The sequence below is a fragment of the Leucoraja erinacea genome, chromosome 15, assembly GCF_028641065.1.
Source record: "Leucoraja erinacea ecotype New England chromosome 15, Leri_hhj_1, whole genome shotgun sequence".
Lineage (NCBI taxonomy): Eukaryota > Metazoa > Chordata > Chondrichthyes > Rajiformes > Rajidae > Leucoraja > Leucoraja erinaceus.
In genome coordinates this window covers 5263164-5281856 of record NC_073391.1, presented here as the reverse complement: position 1 = coordinate 5281856, position 18693 = coordinate 5263164, and the positions used below count along the sequence as shown (strand labels likewise).

General features: G+C 43.0%; 1 protein-coding gene across 1 annotated transcript in view; it reads left to right on the top strand.

Moving 5' to 3' along the window:
- blnk (B cell linker) overlaps positions 1-18693 on the top strand; it is a 200246-nt gene that overhangs the window by 41686 nt on the left and 139867 nt on the right. The window contains exon 3 of the mRNA XM_055646632.1: positions 17075-17121. Within this exon, the coding sequence (XP_055502607.1) occupies positions 17075-17121 (47 nt within the window). The remainder of the gene's footprint in view (positions 1-17074; positions 17122-18693) is intronic.

Below are 18693 nucleotides of genomic sequence, written 5' to 3'. Positions count from 1 at the left end.
GACTGAACCTTTGGAGAAATTGCGACGATACAGAAGGTGATTCTGAGAACTTGTTAAAATTTCACCCCTTACATCTTGTTGCTGAACGTCTGGCTGGTGAAGGAAAGTAAATGGAACAACATCCAAACTGCTTTTAGGGAGGCTGTTTTTCTTTGTACTAACTCTCCTGACAGCCAAAGAGCATGATATCATACCTCCAGCACCTAACATCATCCCTGGTTTTTTTACAGAGAAACCTTGAAGGGAAGAAAAACAAAAGCCCTGCTCGGTCTTTTAATTTCTTGCTGACACTGGAGATGCCGCTGCTCATAATAATACACCACTATTCAACCTCATCTGTGTTCAGCACTGCAATTATATCATTTATTTATTTATTTATTTATTTGTTTATTTATTTATTTATTCATTCATTTATTTGTTCCGAACAAGTAAAGACATAAATAGGAATAAATAACAACAACAAAATCGAAATAGTCAAACAATTGGACATTCCAGGCAATATTTGCAAAGCAATGAAAAGCATCAAGCAAAATTTAAATGTCCAACACTTTGTCTTTACAAGCTCGAAAAGGAGTGAGAAGAAGAATAACTTCTTTAATCTCACCCCTTCTCCCTAAACCCTTCTTCCATATTTAATAATTAATTAATTAATAATAATAATACCCCAGACATTTTTTAGAGATGCATACAGACATATATATACATACAACTGATATACACATACAAGTAATATGTATGAAGTAACCAAAAACATAAATTAATAATAAATAAAATAATAATAAACATTAACCCCTGTTTGTCAACCATCCCCTTCATCCCTGTACCTTGTGAAAAAAAGTTTTTTGTATGTCATTTTGAACTGGTTCATATTTGGACATTGCTTTAACTCCACATTCAAACTGTTCCACAATCCTACTCCACAGACCTATATTCTTCTTAAATTATAACCCCCCCACTCGCGCTTTAGATAATTTTTGTATATTTCCAGGTAAGTTTTTATTTTTGGCCCTAAACATTATCTGTGCTGTTTTAAATGCAACCAAATCTTCTAATTTTAATAATTTTGACTGTAAGAATAATGGATTAGTGTGACCCAGATACCTGACATTGTGAATAATACGTATTGCTCTTTTTTGCAGAATAGTTAATGAATGTAGTGAACTTTTATAGTTATTGCCCCAGACTTCAGCACAGTAATTTAAATAGGGTAAGATTAGTGAACAGTAGAGAATGCGGAGTGATTTGTGATCCAGAATCTGCTTAACTTTGTGTAATACAGAAATGCTTTTTGACAGTTTGGATTGTACATGTTTAATGTGTGATTTCCAGCTGATTCTATCATCCATTATAACCCCAAGAAATTTATTTTCATGAACTCGTTCAATTTCAACCCCATTTATCTTTATATTTGCTTGTGTAATTGCTCTGCAATTACCAAATAACATTATTTTGGTTTTGCTCAAGTTTAAAGATATTTTGTTCCTGTCAAACCATGTTTTCAGTTTGCCCATTTCTTTTGTTATTTTGTCCAGTAGTTGTTTTAAATTCTCCCCAGAACAAAAAATATTTGTGTCGTCTCCAAACCAGACCAGCCTCAAGGCATTGGACACATTACAAATGTTGTTTATATACATGATGAATAGTTTTGGACCCAACACTGACCCCTGGGGGACACCACAAGCAATGTCCAAACATGTAGAACTGTAGCTACCCAGCTTCACAAACTGTTGCCTGTTACTTAAATAGCTTTTTATCCAATCCAGTACTAGACCTCTGATGCCATACCTTTCTAATTTTTTTAATAAAATATCATGATTGATCGTATCAAATGCTTTCTTTATATCAATAAATATCCCAGCTGCATATAGTTTATTGTCAATAGCGTTTGTGATATCTTCAATTGATTCTATTATTGCGTGATGTTGATCTGATCTGAATCCATATTGACTTTCAGTGATTAATTTATGCTTTTCTACAAATATGTCTAGTCTATTGTTGAACATTTTTTCTAGTATTTTGGAGAATTGATGGAGTAAAGAAACAGGTCTATAGTTTGTGAAATGATGCTTGGTCCCAGTTTTGTATATTGGTATGACTTTTGCTATTTTCATTTTGATTGGAAAAGTACCGATTTGGAAAGATAAATTACAGATGAATGTTAAAGGTTTGGAAATCCCCTCAATGACCATCTTAACTAATGACGTATCAATGTCGTTGAAATCAGTAGACATTTTGTTTTCATATGTTTTAACAATGTCCAACAGTTCTTTTTCATCTACTGCCATAAGAAACATAGAGCAGGGATTTCTCTGCAATAAATTCTCAGGAGTTTCTCCAGATGTCCCTGGATCAGGGATTTGTTTAGCCAGGTTTGGTCCAACATTTACAAAAAAATTATTAAAGCTATTAGCTACATCCTCCATATTATAATTTTCATTGTCCTTATCAATAAAATACTTCGGGTAGTTTGTTTTCCCCGGGCCATTTCTGATAATAATATTAAGTATGCTCCATATTCTTTTTATGTTGTTTTTGTTATCATCTAATTTTTTTCTTATTATAATCTTTCTTGCTTGTTCTTATAATATAAGTTAACTTATTTTTGTAATTTTTATATTTATTTTCTGTATCTTTAGTTCTCTGTCTTATGAAATCTCTATACAGTGCTTTTTTTTTGCAGGCATTTTGTAATCCCTTTGTAATCCATGGACATTTAGTATTTGTTGATTTTCTGTTATATTCTTTGATTGGACAGTTTTTATCATATAGTGACTTAAACATAGTAATAAATGATTCATAAGCACTGTCAATGTCTCTTTTTTGGTATATTATGTCCCAGTTTTGTGCCAATAAATCCGTTTTTAGTGCATTGATAGCTTCCTCCAATCTCACTCGTCTATATTCTGTTAGTTTGTATGGTTTGTTGTTCCTGTGGATGTAATCATAAACTAATAATACACCACTATTCAACCTCATCTGTGTTCAGCACTGCTATTATATTAATTCCAAGTGCAATGAGCGGTGGCAAAGTACTGATGAATAATCATTTTGGCTCTGTTCTGCTGTATATTATTTGTTCAACTGCCCTATTAAAATAAGAATTGTTGCCACCAGGTGGATGAAAAGTGAATGATTCGAACACATTTAGCAATGGAGTAACACTGACGTTGAAACCAAGTGTATCATGTAAATACAGATATCATTTAACCTAATGTTATTGGATGTCATATGCAAGAAATTACTGCCCAAGGGGCCTTTCAAAATTATTTTGTTACATTGGTCTTTTCCCTTCAATTATCCAAAAGGCAGATTCATCTGTCCCAACTGCATTGATAGTTTTCCTTCAACCTTTCCTTCCCTGGAACTGGCAGGAGCAGACAGTTGGAATTTGGCTCCAGGGTGAACACAGCCCAGATCTGCCTTAAGACGAGGCTTAGTTTTTATTACATTTTGATCATCTGGCTGTAGCTGGAGAGGAGAGCATTTATTACCCGTCCATTATTGCCCTTGAGAATGTGATGGTGTTGACGTCTTGAAACACCGATGATCAGCCAACTGCTCAGGGTTGAGAGGGAAAGGTACATCAGCCATGCAATATTGATTGATGCAGTACACGGTCACAGTGGCGCAGCGGTAGAGTTGCTGCCTTACAGCCAATGTAGCTCCGGGGACCCGGGTTCAATCCCCATTACAGGTGCAGTCCGTACGGAGTTTGTACGTTCTCCCTGTGACCTGCGTGCGTTTTCTCCGAGATCTTCAGTTTCCTTTCCCCAACAGTCCAAAGACGTACATGTTTGTAGTTTAATTGGCTTGGGAAATGCTAAAACATTGTCCCTAGAGGGTGTAGGATAGTGTTAATGTGCGGGGATCGCTGGTCGGTGCGGACCCGGTGGGCCAAAGGGCCTGTTTCCTCGCTGTATCCCTAAACTGAACTAAACTGAACTAACTAAACCCCTTTGGTGTCAGAGGGTCCTCTCGTTCAGTTTCTCCATCTCCACTGCATCTGTTCTCAAGATAAGGCTCTCCACTCCAATGTCCTCCTTGTTCAGAAAGTGTGGCTCTCTCCCCACCCGCTTCCCATGGAGGCCTCACCTGCATCACCTCCATTTCACACACTTTTCTTCTCATTCTGCTCCCTCCTCGCCCGAGCAGGACAGAGATTGAGAGAACCACTGCCAGGGTGAGGCCAAATGCAAATTAAAAGATCAGCACCTCACATTCCCCCTCAGTAGTCTGCACCCCAATGGCATGAACATTGTATTCACAAATTTCAGAGACCCTGCTCTTCCTCTATCCCTTTCTCTCTCCTTCTTATTTACCCAAGTCCTTCCACGCATCACTGTCTGCCCAACACCTCCACAGCCTCCATCGCTCTGGTTCCTTCCCCTCCTTCATCTACCCCATCTGCCCACCAGCCATACACTCATGCCACTGGGTTCTCTATTTGCTGCCCTAACTGTGTCCATCTGTTCACCAACCCTCCCTGTTGTGTCTTCCTGTTTTATGATTCCACAATCTGCCGCTCTTTTGTCTCCGCATCTCCCGGCATCTGACACGATCTCAACCCTTCGCACCTCATCCTGACTCCTGCTGCCAACCAACCCCTCCTCATCTGGATCCACCTATCGCTTATGAAGGACGGAACTGCATGTCATAAGTGACAGGAGTCGAATTTGGCCATTCGGCCCATCAAGTCTACTCCACCATTCAATCATGACTGATCTATCTCTCCTGCCTAACCCCATTCTCCTGAATTTCTCCCCATAACCTCTGACATCTGTACTAATCAGGAATCTATCTATCTCTGCCTTGAAAATATCCACTGACTTTATCTGGAGTATTTTGTGCAGTTTTGGTCCACTAATTTGAGGTAGGACATTCTTGCTATTGAGGGAGTGCAGCGTAGGTTTACAAGGTTAATTCCTGGGATGGCGGGACTGTCATATGCTGAGAGAATGGAGCAGCTGAGCTTGTCTACTCTGGAGTTTAGAAGGATGAGAGAGGATCTTATTGAAACATATAAGATTATTAAGGGTTTGGACACGCTAGAGGCAGGAAACATGTTCCTGATGTTGGGGAAGTCCAGAACCAGGGCCACAGTTTAAGAATAAAGGGTAAGCCATTTCGAACGGAGACGAGGAAACACTTTTTCTCACAGAGAGTTGTGAGTCTGTGGAATTCTCTGCCTCAGATGGTGGTGGAGGATGGTTCTCTGGATACTTTCAAGAGAGAGCTAGATAGGACTCTTAAAGATAGCGGAGTCAGGGGATATGGGGAGAAGGCAGGAATGGGGTACTGATTGGGGATGACCAACCATGGTCACATTGAATGGCGGTGCTGGCTCGAAGGGCCGAATGGACTACTCCTGCACTTATTGTCTATTGCCTCCGCAGCCTTCTGTGGCAAAGAATTCCACAGATTCACCACCCACTGACTAAAGAGATTGCTGGTTTAAACCTAAGATAGAGACATAAAGCTGGAGTAACTCAGTGGGTCAGACAGCATCTCCAGAGAAAAGGAATAGGTGATATTTTGGGTCAAGACCCATCTTCAGATTACCATCTATTGCTGCACCCCTCTCCCTCACATCTTTATATGGCTATCTCCTATCTACTCCAGGTAAAAGGTTTCAACCCAAACTGTCGACTAACCATTTCCCTCTGCAGATGCTGTCTGACCCTTCCATCTACACTTTCAATCTAGATCAGTAGCTGCAACCTAAAACGCCACTATTAATTTCCCTCCAGAGGTGATGCCTGGCCCACGGAGCTCCTCTTGCAGTTTGTTTTTGTTTCCACAGAGCTATTGGAAAAGCATTTCAAGGATGGAGCTTTAGCAATGATGAAAATGCAGCAGCAGGGATAATGTCAAATAGGTGATGTTTCGGGTCGAGACCCTTCTTCAGACCCGAGACATCACCTATTCATGTTCGCAGAGATGCTGCCTGAGTTACTCCAGCACTTTGTCTTTTTTTTTGAGAACCAGTTCCTTGTGTCTCAAGGATTCCAATCCTATGAGTTACTTTATCTTGGATAGTGTTGAGCTTTGTGAGTATTATTGGAGCTGCACTCCTCCAGGCAGCTAGAGAATATGCCATCACATTCCCAGCATTCGCTGTAAAAGATGGACAAGCTTTGGGATGTCAGGACATGAGTCGGTGATCTTGGGATATCCAATCATTTACACACTCTTTAGTTTTGTTTAGTTTGGAAATACAGCGCAGAAACAGGCCCTTCGGCAGCCGCACCAGTCCGCACCGACCAGCGATCCCCACACAGTAACACTACCCTACACATATTAAGGACAATTTCACAATTGCACCAAGCCAATTAACCTAACACCCGTACGTCTTTGGAGTGTGGGAGGAAACTGGAGATTCCGGAGAAAATCAATGCAGATCACTGGAAGAACGTACAACCAGAATGGGCGGCACGATGGCGCAGGTTTGGGTTGCTGCCTTGCAGGGCTTGCAGCGGCAGAGACTCTGGTTCGATCCCGACTATGGGTCCTGTCTGTATGGTGTTTGTATATTCTCCCCGTGACCATGTGGGTTTCCTCCGAGATCTTCGGTTTCCTCCCACGCTCCAAAGCCATACACGTTTGTAGGTTCATTGGCTTGGGTATAAATGTAAAAATAATACCTAATTTCTGTGCAGGATAGTGTTAATGTGCGGGGATCGCTGGTCAGTACGGACACGGTGGGCCGAAGGTCCTGTTTCCGCGCTGCATCACTAAACTAAACTAAACTCTGTACAGAGAGCACCCGGAGTCAGGATTGAACCCAGGTCTCTGGCGCTGCACCAACATGCCACCTCTGAGACATGATATTTGTCTGTCTGGTCCAGTAATGTTTTTCATGATAAAGGTGATCCCCCCCCCGGAATGTTAACAGTGGAGGATTCAGCATTGGTAATGCCATTGAAAGCTGGCAAACTCTCCCTTTTAATGGACCTAGCATGAATGTTATTTGTGATTATTGGCCCGTAGCTGACTGTTATCTTGAGTCTTACTGCATGCAGGCATGGATTGCTTTATTTGCTGAGTAGTGGTGACAAGAGTTGAACATTGCATGTCATCATTGAACACCTGCACTTCCCACAACGAGGGTACACACAAAATGCTGGAGTAACTCAGGGGTGAGGCAGTATCTCTGGAGAGAAGGAATAGGCGACGTTTCGGGTCAGACTGAATTACTCCAGCATTTTGTGTCCTTCTCTCCAGAGATGCTGCCTCACAGTGTGGGTTTGGAGGAACAAATATCCTGTTTCTATGTCGTACCAAAAGCTCTGTATTGGAAGCAGAGTAAATTAAAAATTGTTCATCCCAGTTTGGCAAAAGAATAAATCAGGGAAGGTAGTGCATCCATGGATAACAAGGGAAATCAGGGATAGTATCAAAGCAAATGATGATGCGTACAAACTAGCCAGAAAAAGCAGCATACTGGACTGGGAGAAATTCAGAGACCAGCAGAGGAGGACGAAGGACTTAATTAGGAAAGGAAAAATGGAGTATGAAAGAAAACTGGCAGTGAACATAAAAACTGACTGCAAAAGTTTTTATAGATATGTGAAAAGAAAGAGATTAGTTAAAACAAATGTAGGTCCCTTGCAGTCAGAAACAGGTGAGTTGATCATGGGGAAACCAGGATATGGCGGACCAATTGAATAACTACTTTGGCTCCGTCTTCACTAAGGAAGACATAAATGATCTGCCGGAAATAGCAGGGGCCCGCGGGTCAAAGGAGGTGGAGGAATTGAGTGAAATCCAGGTTAGTCGGGAAGTGGTGTTGGGTAAATTGAATGGATTAAAGGCCGATAAATCCCCAGGGCCAGATAGGCTGCATCCCAGAGTACTTAAGGAAGTAGCTCCAGAAATAGTGGATGCATTAGTAATAATCTTTCAAAACTCTTTAGGTTCTGGAGTAGTTCCAGAGGATTGGTGGGTAGCAAACGTAACCCCACTTTTTTAAGAAGGGAGGGAGAGAAAAAACGGGGAATTACAGACCAGTTAGCCTAACATCGGTAGTGGGGAAACTGCTAGAGTCAGTTATTAAAGATGGGATAGCAGCACATTTGGAAAGTGGTGAAATCATTGGACAAAGTCAGCATGGATTTACGAAAGGTAAATCATGTCTGACGAATCTGATAGAATTTTTCGAGGATGTAACTAGTAGCGTGGATAGGGGAGAACCAGTGGATGTGGTGTATCTGGACTTCCAGAAGGCTTTCGACAAGGTCCCACATAAGAGATTAGTATACAAACTTAAAGCACATGGCATTGGGGGTTCAGTATTGATGTGGATAGAGAACTGGCTGGCAAACAGGAAGCAAAGAGTAGGAGTAAACGGGTCCTTTTCACAATGGCAGGCAGTGACTAGTGGGGTACCGCAAGGCTCAGTACTGGGACCCCAGCTATTTACAATATATATTAATGATCTGGATGAGGGAATTGAAGGCAATATCTCCAAGTTTGCGGATGACACTAAGCTGGGGGGCAGTGTTAGGTGTGAGGAGGATGCTAGGAGACTGCAAGGTGACTTGGATAGGCTGGGTGAGTGGGCAAATGTTTGGCAGATGCAGTTTAATGTGGATAAACGTGAGGTTATCCATTTTGGTGGCACAAACGGGAAAGCAGATTATTATCTAAACGGTGGCCGATTGGGAAAGGGGGAGATGCAGCGAGACCTGGGTGTCATGGTACACCAGTCATTGAAGGTAGGCATGCAGGTGCAGCAGGCAGTAAAGAAAGCGAATGGCATGTTGGCTTTCATAGCAAGAGGATTTGAGTATAGGAGCAGGGAGGATCTACTGCAGTTGTATAGGGTCTTGGTGAGACCACACCTGGAGTATTGCGTGCAGTTTTGGTCTCCAAATCTGAGGAAGGACATTATTGCCATGGAGGGAGTGCAGAGAAGGTTCACCAGACTGATTCCTGGGATGTCAGGACTGTCTTATGAAAAAAGACTGGATAGACTTGGTTTATACTCTCTAGAATTTAGGAGATTGAGAGGGGATCTTATAGAAACTTACAAAATTCTTAAGGGGTTGGACAGGCTAGATGCAGGAAGATTGTTCCCGATGTTGGGGAAGTCCAGGACAAGGGGTCACAGCTTAAGGATAAGGGGGAAATCCTTTAAAACCGAGATGAGGAGAACTTTTTTCACACAGAGAGTGGTGAAACTCTGGAACTCTCTGCCACAGAGGATAGTTGAGGCCAGTTCATTGGCTATATTTAAGAGGGAGTTAGATGTGGCCCTGGTGGCCAAGGGGATCAGAGGGTATCGAGAGAAGGCAGGTACAGGATACTGAGTTGGATGATCAGCCATGATCATATTAAATGGCGGTGCAGGCTCGAAGGGCCGAATGGCCTACTCCTGCACCTAATTTCTATGTTTCTATGTTAAATGCCCAAGTACCTTATCTTTACACTGTTACAGGTACCCCACCTATTGACAAACTAGCTTTTGGGATAACAGTGGGATGAATAGGATGGCTTTCCTGCCATTCCACATGCTATCCCTTTCCCACCTCCTGCATCGCATCCCCCCCTCCCCCCCCCCCCCTCCCCCCCCCCCCCCCCCCCCCCCCCACATGGGATTGGGTTGAGGAGCACTGAGGAGCTTGCTCGCTCACTCACTCACCAAGACAGTGAGGTTGGCTGGTGGCCACTCTTCCTGCACCCACTTACTCTCCCATCTCAGCTGATTCTGTAGATAGACACAAAGTGCTGGAGTAACTCAGCGGAACAGGCAGCATCTCTAGAGGAAGGAATGGGTGAGGCTCGAACCGTAACCCATTCCTTCTCTCCAGAGATGCTGCCTGTCCCGCTGAGTTACACCGGCATTTTTGTGTCTATCTTCAGTGTAAACCACCATCTGCAGTTCCTTCCTACACACTTCAGTAATAGGATAAAGAATTCTGTGATTCTTTCCCCCACATTGATTTGTTCATTACCGACCAACAAAGAGTTTGTGTTACACACAGCGTTCGGGAACGAAGTCCCGGTGAAACCCGGAGAGGGAAGTCAGTCATTACTAGATAGCTTACTAACTAGGGATAAACAGTTGAAAGAAGGGTCTCAACCCGAAGTGTCACCTATTCCTTCTCTCCATAGATGCTGCCTGGCCCGTCACCCGCATAGTTATTCCAGCTTTTGTGTCTATCTTTGGTTTAAACCAGCATCTGCGGTTCCTCCCTAAACTTTTTCTGTACTTGGGAACAAATTTGTAACAAGGTGAAACAACTGTTCTGCAGTGCCTTCCCCTGACCTTGACACTGTTACATTAAACAAATGGATACAAAATGATTTTGTACCCGGGATTTGATTGTGTCTTTGAATGTATCAATTTGATATTCATTCTTTCCTTGGCATGCTCTCCATTCATGGTGATTCCATGGTTGCATGTAAATATTCAACTAGGATGATAATAAGCAGATATGTAGATTTCCAGGCCCTGAAGCCTAATTCCATCAAAAAATCCCACAGTAAAGCAGAGACGTTGGAATGTGATTGCTCCAGTCTGAACCTATTCCTGCATATTCTAATACTCTGTTAATAAAATGCAGACAGCAAATGTGTATTCCTAAAGAAATGTATTCTCAAGCCAAAAGATTGGGGAAAAAGTAGGTTTAGTTTAGTTTTTTAGATTTGTTTAGAGATACAGTGTGGAAACAGGCCCTTTGGCCCAACGAGTCTGCACCGACCAGCGATCCCCACATATTAACACTATCCTACACACACTAGGGACAACTTTACTTTTTGCCAATACATACAATTTTACCAAGCCAATTAACCTACAGACCTGTTAAGCCCCTGTCCCACTTACGTGTGCTTGGCACACTAATTACGCGACTTCATGCGCCCACACAGCCGTCTGGAGCGCGTGACGTCATTTGAAGATGGACTCAAAATGCAGGAGTAACTCAGCGGGACCGGCAGCATCTCTGGAGAGATGGAATGGTTGATGTTTCGGGTCGAGGCTCTTCTTCAGTCTGAAAGAAGGGTCTTGACCTGAAACGTCATCCATTTCTTCTCTCCAGAGATGCTGCCGGTCCCGCTGAGTTACTCCAGCATTTTGTGTCTATCTTCAATTTTCTTGGCCCCGCTCTGGGAGTAGAAGTGGGAGCGGATCCGAACCGCACCGGCCGTGAGCCCCAGGCTGAGCTCGACGATCGCTTGCCTGCTTCTGCTGCTGTTGGAGGTGAGACGTTGCATCTCGCCAGGATCTTGGGCCGGTCCCACTTTGGCCGTCAGTTACGTGACAGGCAGGTGGCGTGTGAAGATTTTGTTCGCTACAAAATCTTGGGGTGCCGCGCGATATCGTGCACAACTCCATATGTGGACCCGCGCTTCTCAATGGGACCGGCCCCACGTGGCCACACGATGCCCGTGAGCCTCAACGTGACGACAAGGTCGCGTAATTTGCATGCCAAGGACACATAAGTGGGACAGGGCCTTCAGTCTTTGGAGTGTGGAAGGAAACTGAAGATCTCGGAGAATACCAAAGATCTGAAGATCTCGGAGAACGTACAAACTCCATACAGACAGTACCCGTAATCAGGATCGAACCTGGGTCTCTGGAGCTGTAAGGCATCAATCAGCTCTATCCCCGCGCCACCGTGCCGCACGTCAATTTCTTGAAAGTTCAAATGTGTAGCTTTATAAGAGAGGATTGAAAAATCATGCAACTGGGTTGTACAATCTGCATTGTTAGAGATTGTGTGGCCAATTTAAACTGATATCATAATCTGTGTTACAGCAATCAATGCTGATAAGAATGGACCATTTATCTTATTTTAATTTCATAGGCTGTTTAATATTGTCATCCATTGACGTCTTTAATCTTTATTGAATTTTTTGGGACAAAGAAGCTTTTGATGTGGAGGTCGCATCTAAATCCTATCAACTTTTTTTTTGAGAATTAGTGCAGTGTGTCAAAAAACCCACTAGGGGGTAATTTTGACTGAGAGCATAAATCAAGTGAGGTGTAACCGGCAGCATTTTTTATTGCCTATTCAATGCCAAACAATTTTAGTAATAGGATAAATTGCTCCTTTGTGTGTGGAACAGACATTAAAATGCTGCAAAGCATTGACTACTTTCACAACCCCTGTTAGATTAAACTAATTCGACTAATGGTGGTGGTTTCATAAAGCTTATTTATCTACATTAATGCAAGTTTAGGGATTCAGCGTGGAAACGGGCCCTTCAGCCCACTGAGTCCATGACACACTGGTCAACCTGAGCAGCACCTGCAGCAACAGGCTGGTTCCACCAAGATGCAGCACAGAACACCACAGGAGATCCTTTTTCCCCTGTGGCTATCAAACTGTCCATTGCATTGGCCTTATGTAAATAATTTGCCTTGGGAAAGGAAAAGCACAAATGTTTGAGAGAAATAGTCACTTTTACCAAGAAAATTCAGCAAAAATTGGTAGTTAGTGTCTTAAATAAGGAGACTTTGCAAAAAGATTTGTGTTGATATCACGATCACTAAAATTGGATCCCCCACTCCCTCATCAACAGAATTGGCAGAGACACTTCCTCCACAATAACTATCAGCACAGGAGCATCTCAATGCTGCGTGCTCAGCCCCCTGCTCTACTCACTCTATACTCATGACTGTGCAGCCGGACACAGTGCCAACTCCATCTTCAAGTTCACCGACGACACCACTATTGTTGGACAAATTACAGATGGTGATGGGTATAGAAGTAAGATCGATCGACTGATCAAATGGTGCCAGCACAACAACCTGACTCTCAATATCAGCTAGTCCAAGGAACTGATTGTGGACTTTGGAACAGGAAGGATGAGGACCCACAATCCTGTCTGTATCGACGGAATGAAGGTGGAAAGAGTCAAAAGCTTTAAATCTCTGGACGTGCATATTTCTGAAGATCTTTCCTAGACCCAGCACACTTATGCAATTATAAAGAAAGCACATCAACGCCTCTACTTCCTGAGAAGATTGCAGAGATTTGGTATGTCAGGGAGGATTCTCTTGAACTTCTACAGGTGTACAGTAGAGAATATATTGACTGGTTGCATCATGGCCTGGTTCAGCAACTTGAAAGTTCAGGAGCGGAAAAGACTGCGAAAAGTTGTGAACACTGCCCAGTCCATCACCAGCTCTGACCTCCCCACCATCGAATGGATTTACAGGAGTCCCTGCCTCATTGAGGCAGCCAGCATCATCAGAGACCCACACCACCCTGGCCACACACTTATTTCACTCCTGCCATCGGGAAGGAGATATATACATGCCTGAAACTATGATGTTCAGAAACAGCTTCTTCCCTACAGCCATCAGGCTAGTAAACATTACAACCTCCAAATAAGCTCAAACTACAGTCTTGCGAGAGTTGGTTTTGTCTTTTTGCACTATTATTGTTTGTTTTTGTGTCTGTATGTGTATATGTGTAAAGTATGTGTATGCATAAGCATGTGTATGTATACACATACTGAACATTTTTTTTTCATTTATGATCTTGTTTGGAGTTACAATGCTTACATTTCATTATTCTATCTGGGACATCTATCTATATTTGATCGCAGGCCCCGCCCGACCCGCCTGCTCACCGAGTTCAGGTCCGCCCTCTACCTCTCTCTCCCCCCGTCTCTCTCTCTCCTCTCTCTCCCCTCTCTCTCCCTCTCCTCCCTCCCCACCCCTTTCTCCCATCCCCCCCCCTCTTTCTCTGTCTTCCTCTCTCTCGCTTTGCTCCTCTCACCCCCCCCCCCCCCTCCCCCCCCTCTCCCCCCCCCCCCCCCCCCCCCCCCTCCCCCCCCCCCCCCTCCCCCCCCCCCCCCCCCCCCCCCCTCCCCCCCCCCCCCCCCACCCCCCCCCCCCCCCCCTCCCCCCCCCCCCCCCCCCCCCCTCCCCCTCCCCCCCCTCCCCACCCCACTCACCCCTCCTCCCCCCCTCCCCCTCCTCACCCTCCCTCTCCCCCTCCCCCCCCCCCTCCCCCCCTTCTCTCTCTGCCCTCACTCGCCACATCCTCCCCCCTCCCCTTCCCTCCCTCTCTAGACGCGCGCGTGCGAGTTGGGGGCTATGCGTCAGTAGATAGGGGCGATTTTGGAGTAAAAGGAGCAAATTAATAATATTAATATATTAACAAGGGGGGTAGTTACCATGTGTGCAGGGGGGTAGTTAGTGTGTGTGTGGGGGTGGTTAATATGTTTGTCACCCAATGCCCCCCCCCCCCCCCCCCTCAACTGCACGTTGGGGGAACAGACCCAACGGGTCTGCACTTGGTCTAGTGTAATAATAAATCTCTCCCTGCAATACCTTTGAGTTTAATCAATGGGCTATTCAAAATATGGCAATAATTTCCATTTATATGGTTCCGTTAACATTGTAAAATCTCCCAGGGTATTCACAGATGTGTTATTAATTTGTAACACTAAGTTGGAATAATTCGACTTGTCATTTTGGAAATGGAATGGAACTTATTGCCAGAGTTTTATAGCTTGTTTCCCTCAACCAAACAGAAGAATTTGTAGACGAGAAGGAAGTGATGAAAAGCCAATGAGACAATCCAAACACAGAAAGCACAGTCGACATTTTGAGGGAAAAGGAAACAAAAAGGGAATATCGAGCTAATTATCGAGCAATTATATTTATTTTAGTTATACTTAAAACATTCCAGCAGCTGCCATGTCAAAACATGAAGCCCAAAGGTTTCTGGAAAAGATGGACCTAAAAAGCTGGAGTAACTCAGCGGGTCAGACAGTATCTCTGGAGAAAAGGAATAGCTGGCGTTTGGGGTTGAGACCCTCCTTCAGACTGAGAGTCAGGGGAAAGGGAAACGAGAGACAGTGATGTAGAGAGATATGGAATAAATGAATGAAAGATGTGCAAAAAAAGTAACGATGATAAAGGAAACAGGCCATCGTTAGCTGTTATTCTAGAAAACTGTAGCTGCCTGCAAAGTGTTAAAGCCTGTAAATTTTTAAATACTGTGCTGAGCACACTGTTCAGTCAGGTGTGCTCGGTGCATGCATGCACTAAAGCTGGTAAATTCCACTCAGACCAAGATTCCCATTAAAGTCAATATTGTCCTGGCTTTGAATCTACTTGTTACTAAGTAGGATCGAAAGTTTAATAACTGGGCCCTTCCTGCCTGCCTCAAAACTACTTTTTTAATATTGATTTTTCACCACAGAGCAACAAACTGACATTCAGACTCAGGAAGAAATCAATCATTCAGGCCTTTTCAGTAATTGGTTTAACATTTGTCTCTCAGTAGACATTGTTTCACTTCTCGGAGAACTTAAAGGCTCAAGAAATGTTGAGAGACAAATCAGTAGTGGTTTCAAATTTCCAAAGTTTGTTCCCGATGTAGGTAATTGACTCGTCTTTCAATCTAGCTGAAGCTAAATTTTAATTTAGTCTTGTATCGCACTTTAGCTTTGTTGTATATAATCAAAAATGCATTTCTAGTTTTGATTTTGGTGCCAATTTTATTTGAACATCATCTTACTTATTTTAGCCTATTATAGGAAAACCATCTGCTCGGTGCAGTTGCTGTCAACTTGCAATCAATTTAAGAAAAAAAAAATCAAATTCTTCTCATAAACTGTGCATTGAAAACAATAATTTCTTAATGAGTTTATTTCTGTGGACCACAATCGCACTGCCTTCCGTTTCATTACATGTCCATGTATTTTGACTTACTTTTTGAGTAACTTAAAAGCAGGAAGCAGAGGTCAAGAATCTTGAAGATGTCAATGTCTAAAAATTAAATGCCATGAGTATCCCTTCTCAGATACTTTTCCAACTCCACCTTGAATCTCCTAATATTGACAGCGACCAAATATTTTATTGTGGACCGCTCGCTGCATTTTCCAGCAGTGTATATCCAAGTGCAGAGGAGCTTACAGGTCGAGGACTTCCCATGTGACAGCTGAACTTGACATGGTGTTAGAGATGTGTAGGAAAGAGCTGCAGATGCTGGTTTGGACCGAAGATAGACACAACATGCTGAGTAACTCAGCGGGACAGGCAGCATCTCAGGAGAGAAGGAACAAGTGACCTTTTTGGTTGAGACCCTTCTGGTTAGAGAAGTGTTGGCGGAGTAACCCAAAGGACTAACCTCATTTTATAGATGATGCCAGGAATGAACATCTAGGCAGTTAGATGTGCCCAATATGTTGATGATTAAACTACTTGCAGCAAAGTATGAACTAAATTTTCACACAGAGAGTGGTGAATCTCTGGAACTCTCTGCCACAGAGGGTAGTTGGATGGCCTCAATAGGCCCGACTTTGGGTGGACAAGAGGATGGGGACTGGACTTTGTGCCTTCCCCCACAGTGGGAATCACTGTGGGGGGATGTTTTATGTTTGGTGTTGAATTTCTTCATGAATACTTTGTTGTATTTTATTAGTGTGCTGCAAGGACATCTGAATTTCCCCTGAATAAGGGGATTAATAAAGTCTAATCTAATCTAATCTAATCTAATCTAGTTGAGGCCAGTTCATTGGCTATATTTAAGAGGGAGTTAGATGTGGCCCTTGTGGCTAAGGGAGAGAAGGCAGGTATGGAGAGAAGGCAGGTACGGGATACTGAGTTGGATGATCAGCCATGATCATATTGAATGGCGGTGCAGGCTCGAAGGGCCGAATGGCCTACTCCTGCACCTAATTTCTATGTTTCTATGTTTCTAAATCATATCATCCATTTTTTTCAAAATCAAGTAACCTTTTTATTCTGTAGGAAGGAACTGCAGATGCTGGTTTACACTGAAGATCGACACAAAATGCTGGAGTAATTCAGCTGGACAGGTAGTATCCCGGGAGAGAAGGAATGGGTGATGTCTCGGGTCGAGACCCTTCTTCAGATTCCTGCCTGGGGTCTGAAGAAGGGTCTTGACCCGAAATGTCACCCATTCCTTCTCTCCCGAGATGCTGCCTGTCTCGTTGAGTTACTTCAGCATTTTGTGTTTACCTTTTTAGTCTCTCACATAATGCACAATTACAATTAATTATATTTGGTTTTGATAAGAATGTAAATGTTATATAACATGTTATTAATGTACAAGTAATAATAAATAAATGTATTTTTCTTTTACAGAATTCATTCGATAGTCTCCAAAACCGATTCAATGTCATAGATTGCCCGTAAGTAGAAATTTGCTTTTTTTTTTAATGTGTAGCACAAATATTAATATAACATGTGTAGGAAAGAACTGCAGATGCTGGGTTAAATCGAAGGTAGACCCAAAATGCTGGAGTAATTCAGCGGGACAGGCGGCATCTCTGGAGAGAAGGAATGGGTAACGTTTTGGGTCGAGACCCTTCTTCAGACTGATGTCAGGGGAGTGGGCGGTACAGAGATAAAATGTAGTCGGAGACAGTAAGACTGGTGAGAGTTTCTTCAAGACAGTAAGACTGGTGAGAGAACTGGGAAGGGGGAGGGGGGATTGGAGAGAGAGAGGGAAACCAAGTGTTACTTGAAGTTAGAGAAGTCAATGTTCATACCGCATAATCTGTGGCAAGGACGATGCTCTTGTTTCCTGATGGTTTCTTTTGAATGGCACAAGGTGGAATAGCTTTATTGACATGGGGCAGGAATCTGAAAAAGGGTCTCGACCCGAAACATCACCCATTCCTTCTCTCCAGAGATGCTGCCTGTCCCGCTGAATTACTCCAGCATTTTGTGTCAATCTTCGGTATAAACCAGCATCTGCATTTCCTTCCTACAGGGGAGTTAAGAGTGAGTTATATGGTAGGCAGCAAGAGTTAAAGATGGATGGACCAAGAGCATTAACAGTTTCTACCCATGTGCCATAAAAGAACTAAACTCAGATAGACAACACTGCGGGCAACTCAACACAATTCGTGGTGCAATATAAAGCGCAATATTTTTTATATTTCTATTATCTATTTATTAATTTCATTTACTGAACTTGTCGGTATATGAGAGTCAATGGTTGTTTGTGTTTTTGTTCTTTTAATCTTTTATCCCGTGTCGTCTATGTATACCACTGAAGGTGATGCAATGAAATTTCTTTGTACAGTTGTTGTGCAATAACAATAAACGTATTTGATTTGATTTTATTTTATTTGAGTTGATTCTAATAAAGGGAAGTTTTCAAAAGAGGTTCCAAACTAGCGGTGTGCTTGGGTATAAAAATTAAGAGCTGATTCATTCCAGAGTGAACCAGGCCAATTCTAGCCCAAGCCAAGCCTAGTTATTAATATTTTTATACTTGGCATAGCTAACACCATTAATATAACTATCCTAAACATGCAATTGAAACAACAGTCTGAAAGGGTGCATTGACAGAGATGCCATTCTAATGTGGTGCCTTGTATTTTAAATCCAAATGGTCCTATTGAAGAAAAAAGGAACGTATGCAACAATACTATGCTCATCATACTGACCAGGATAAAGTATTCAGCCAGGGGACTAGCCCACTCCAAAGGTATTATCAGAATATGTACCTACCCATGACTCATATATAGACGGGAGCAATTGGGACTTGAAGATGACAAGCTTCTACTTCAAAGAGGAATTGAACAATTTTGGGCGGAACCCATTTTTTCCGTGTGAGCTGTTGACACAAACACCCCAAATACTTGCTTTTCAAGTTTAGCAGCTTGGGACTTTAATCAGCCTGTTGGCATTTCATAGGGGGAGGTACGTGACCATGTAGGATGGAACAAATACCAAAAAGAACATTTATGAAA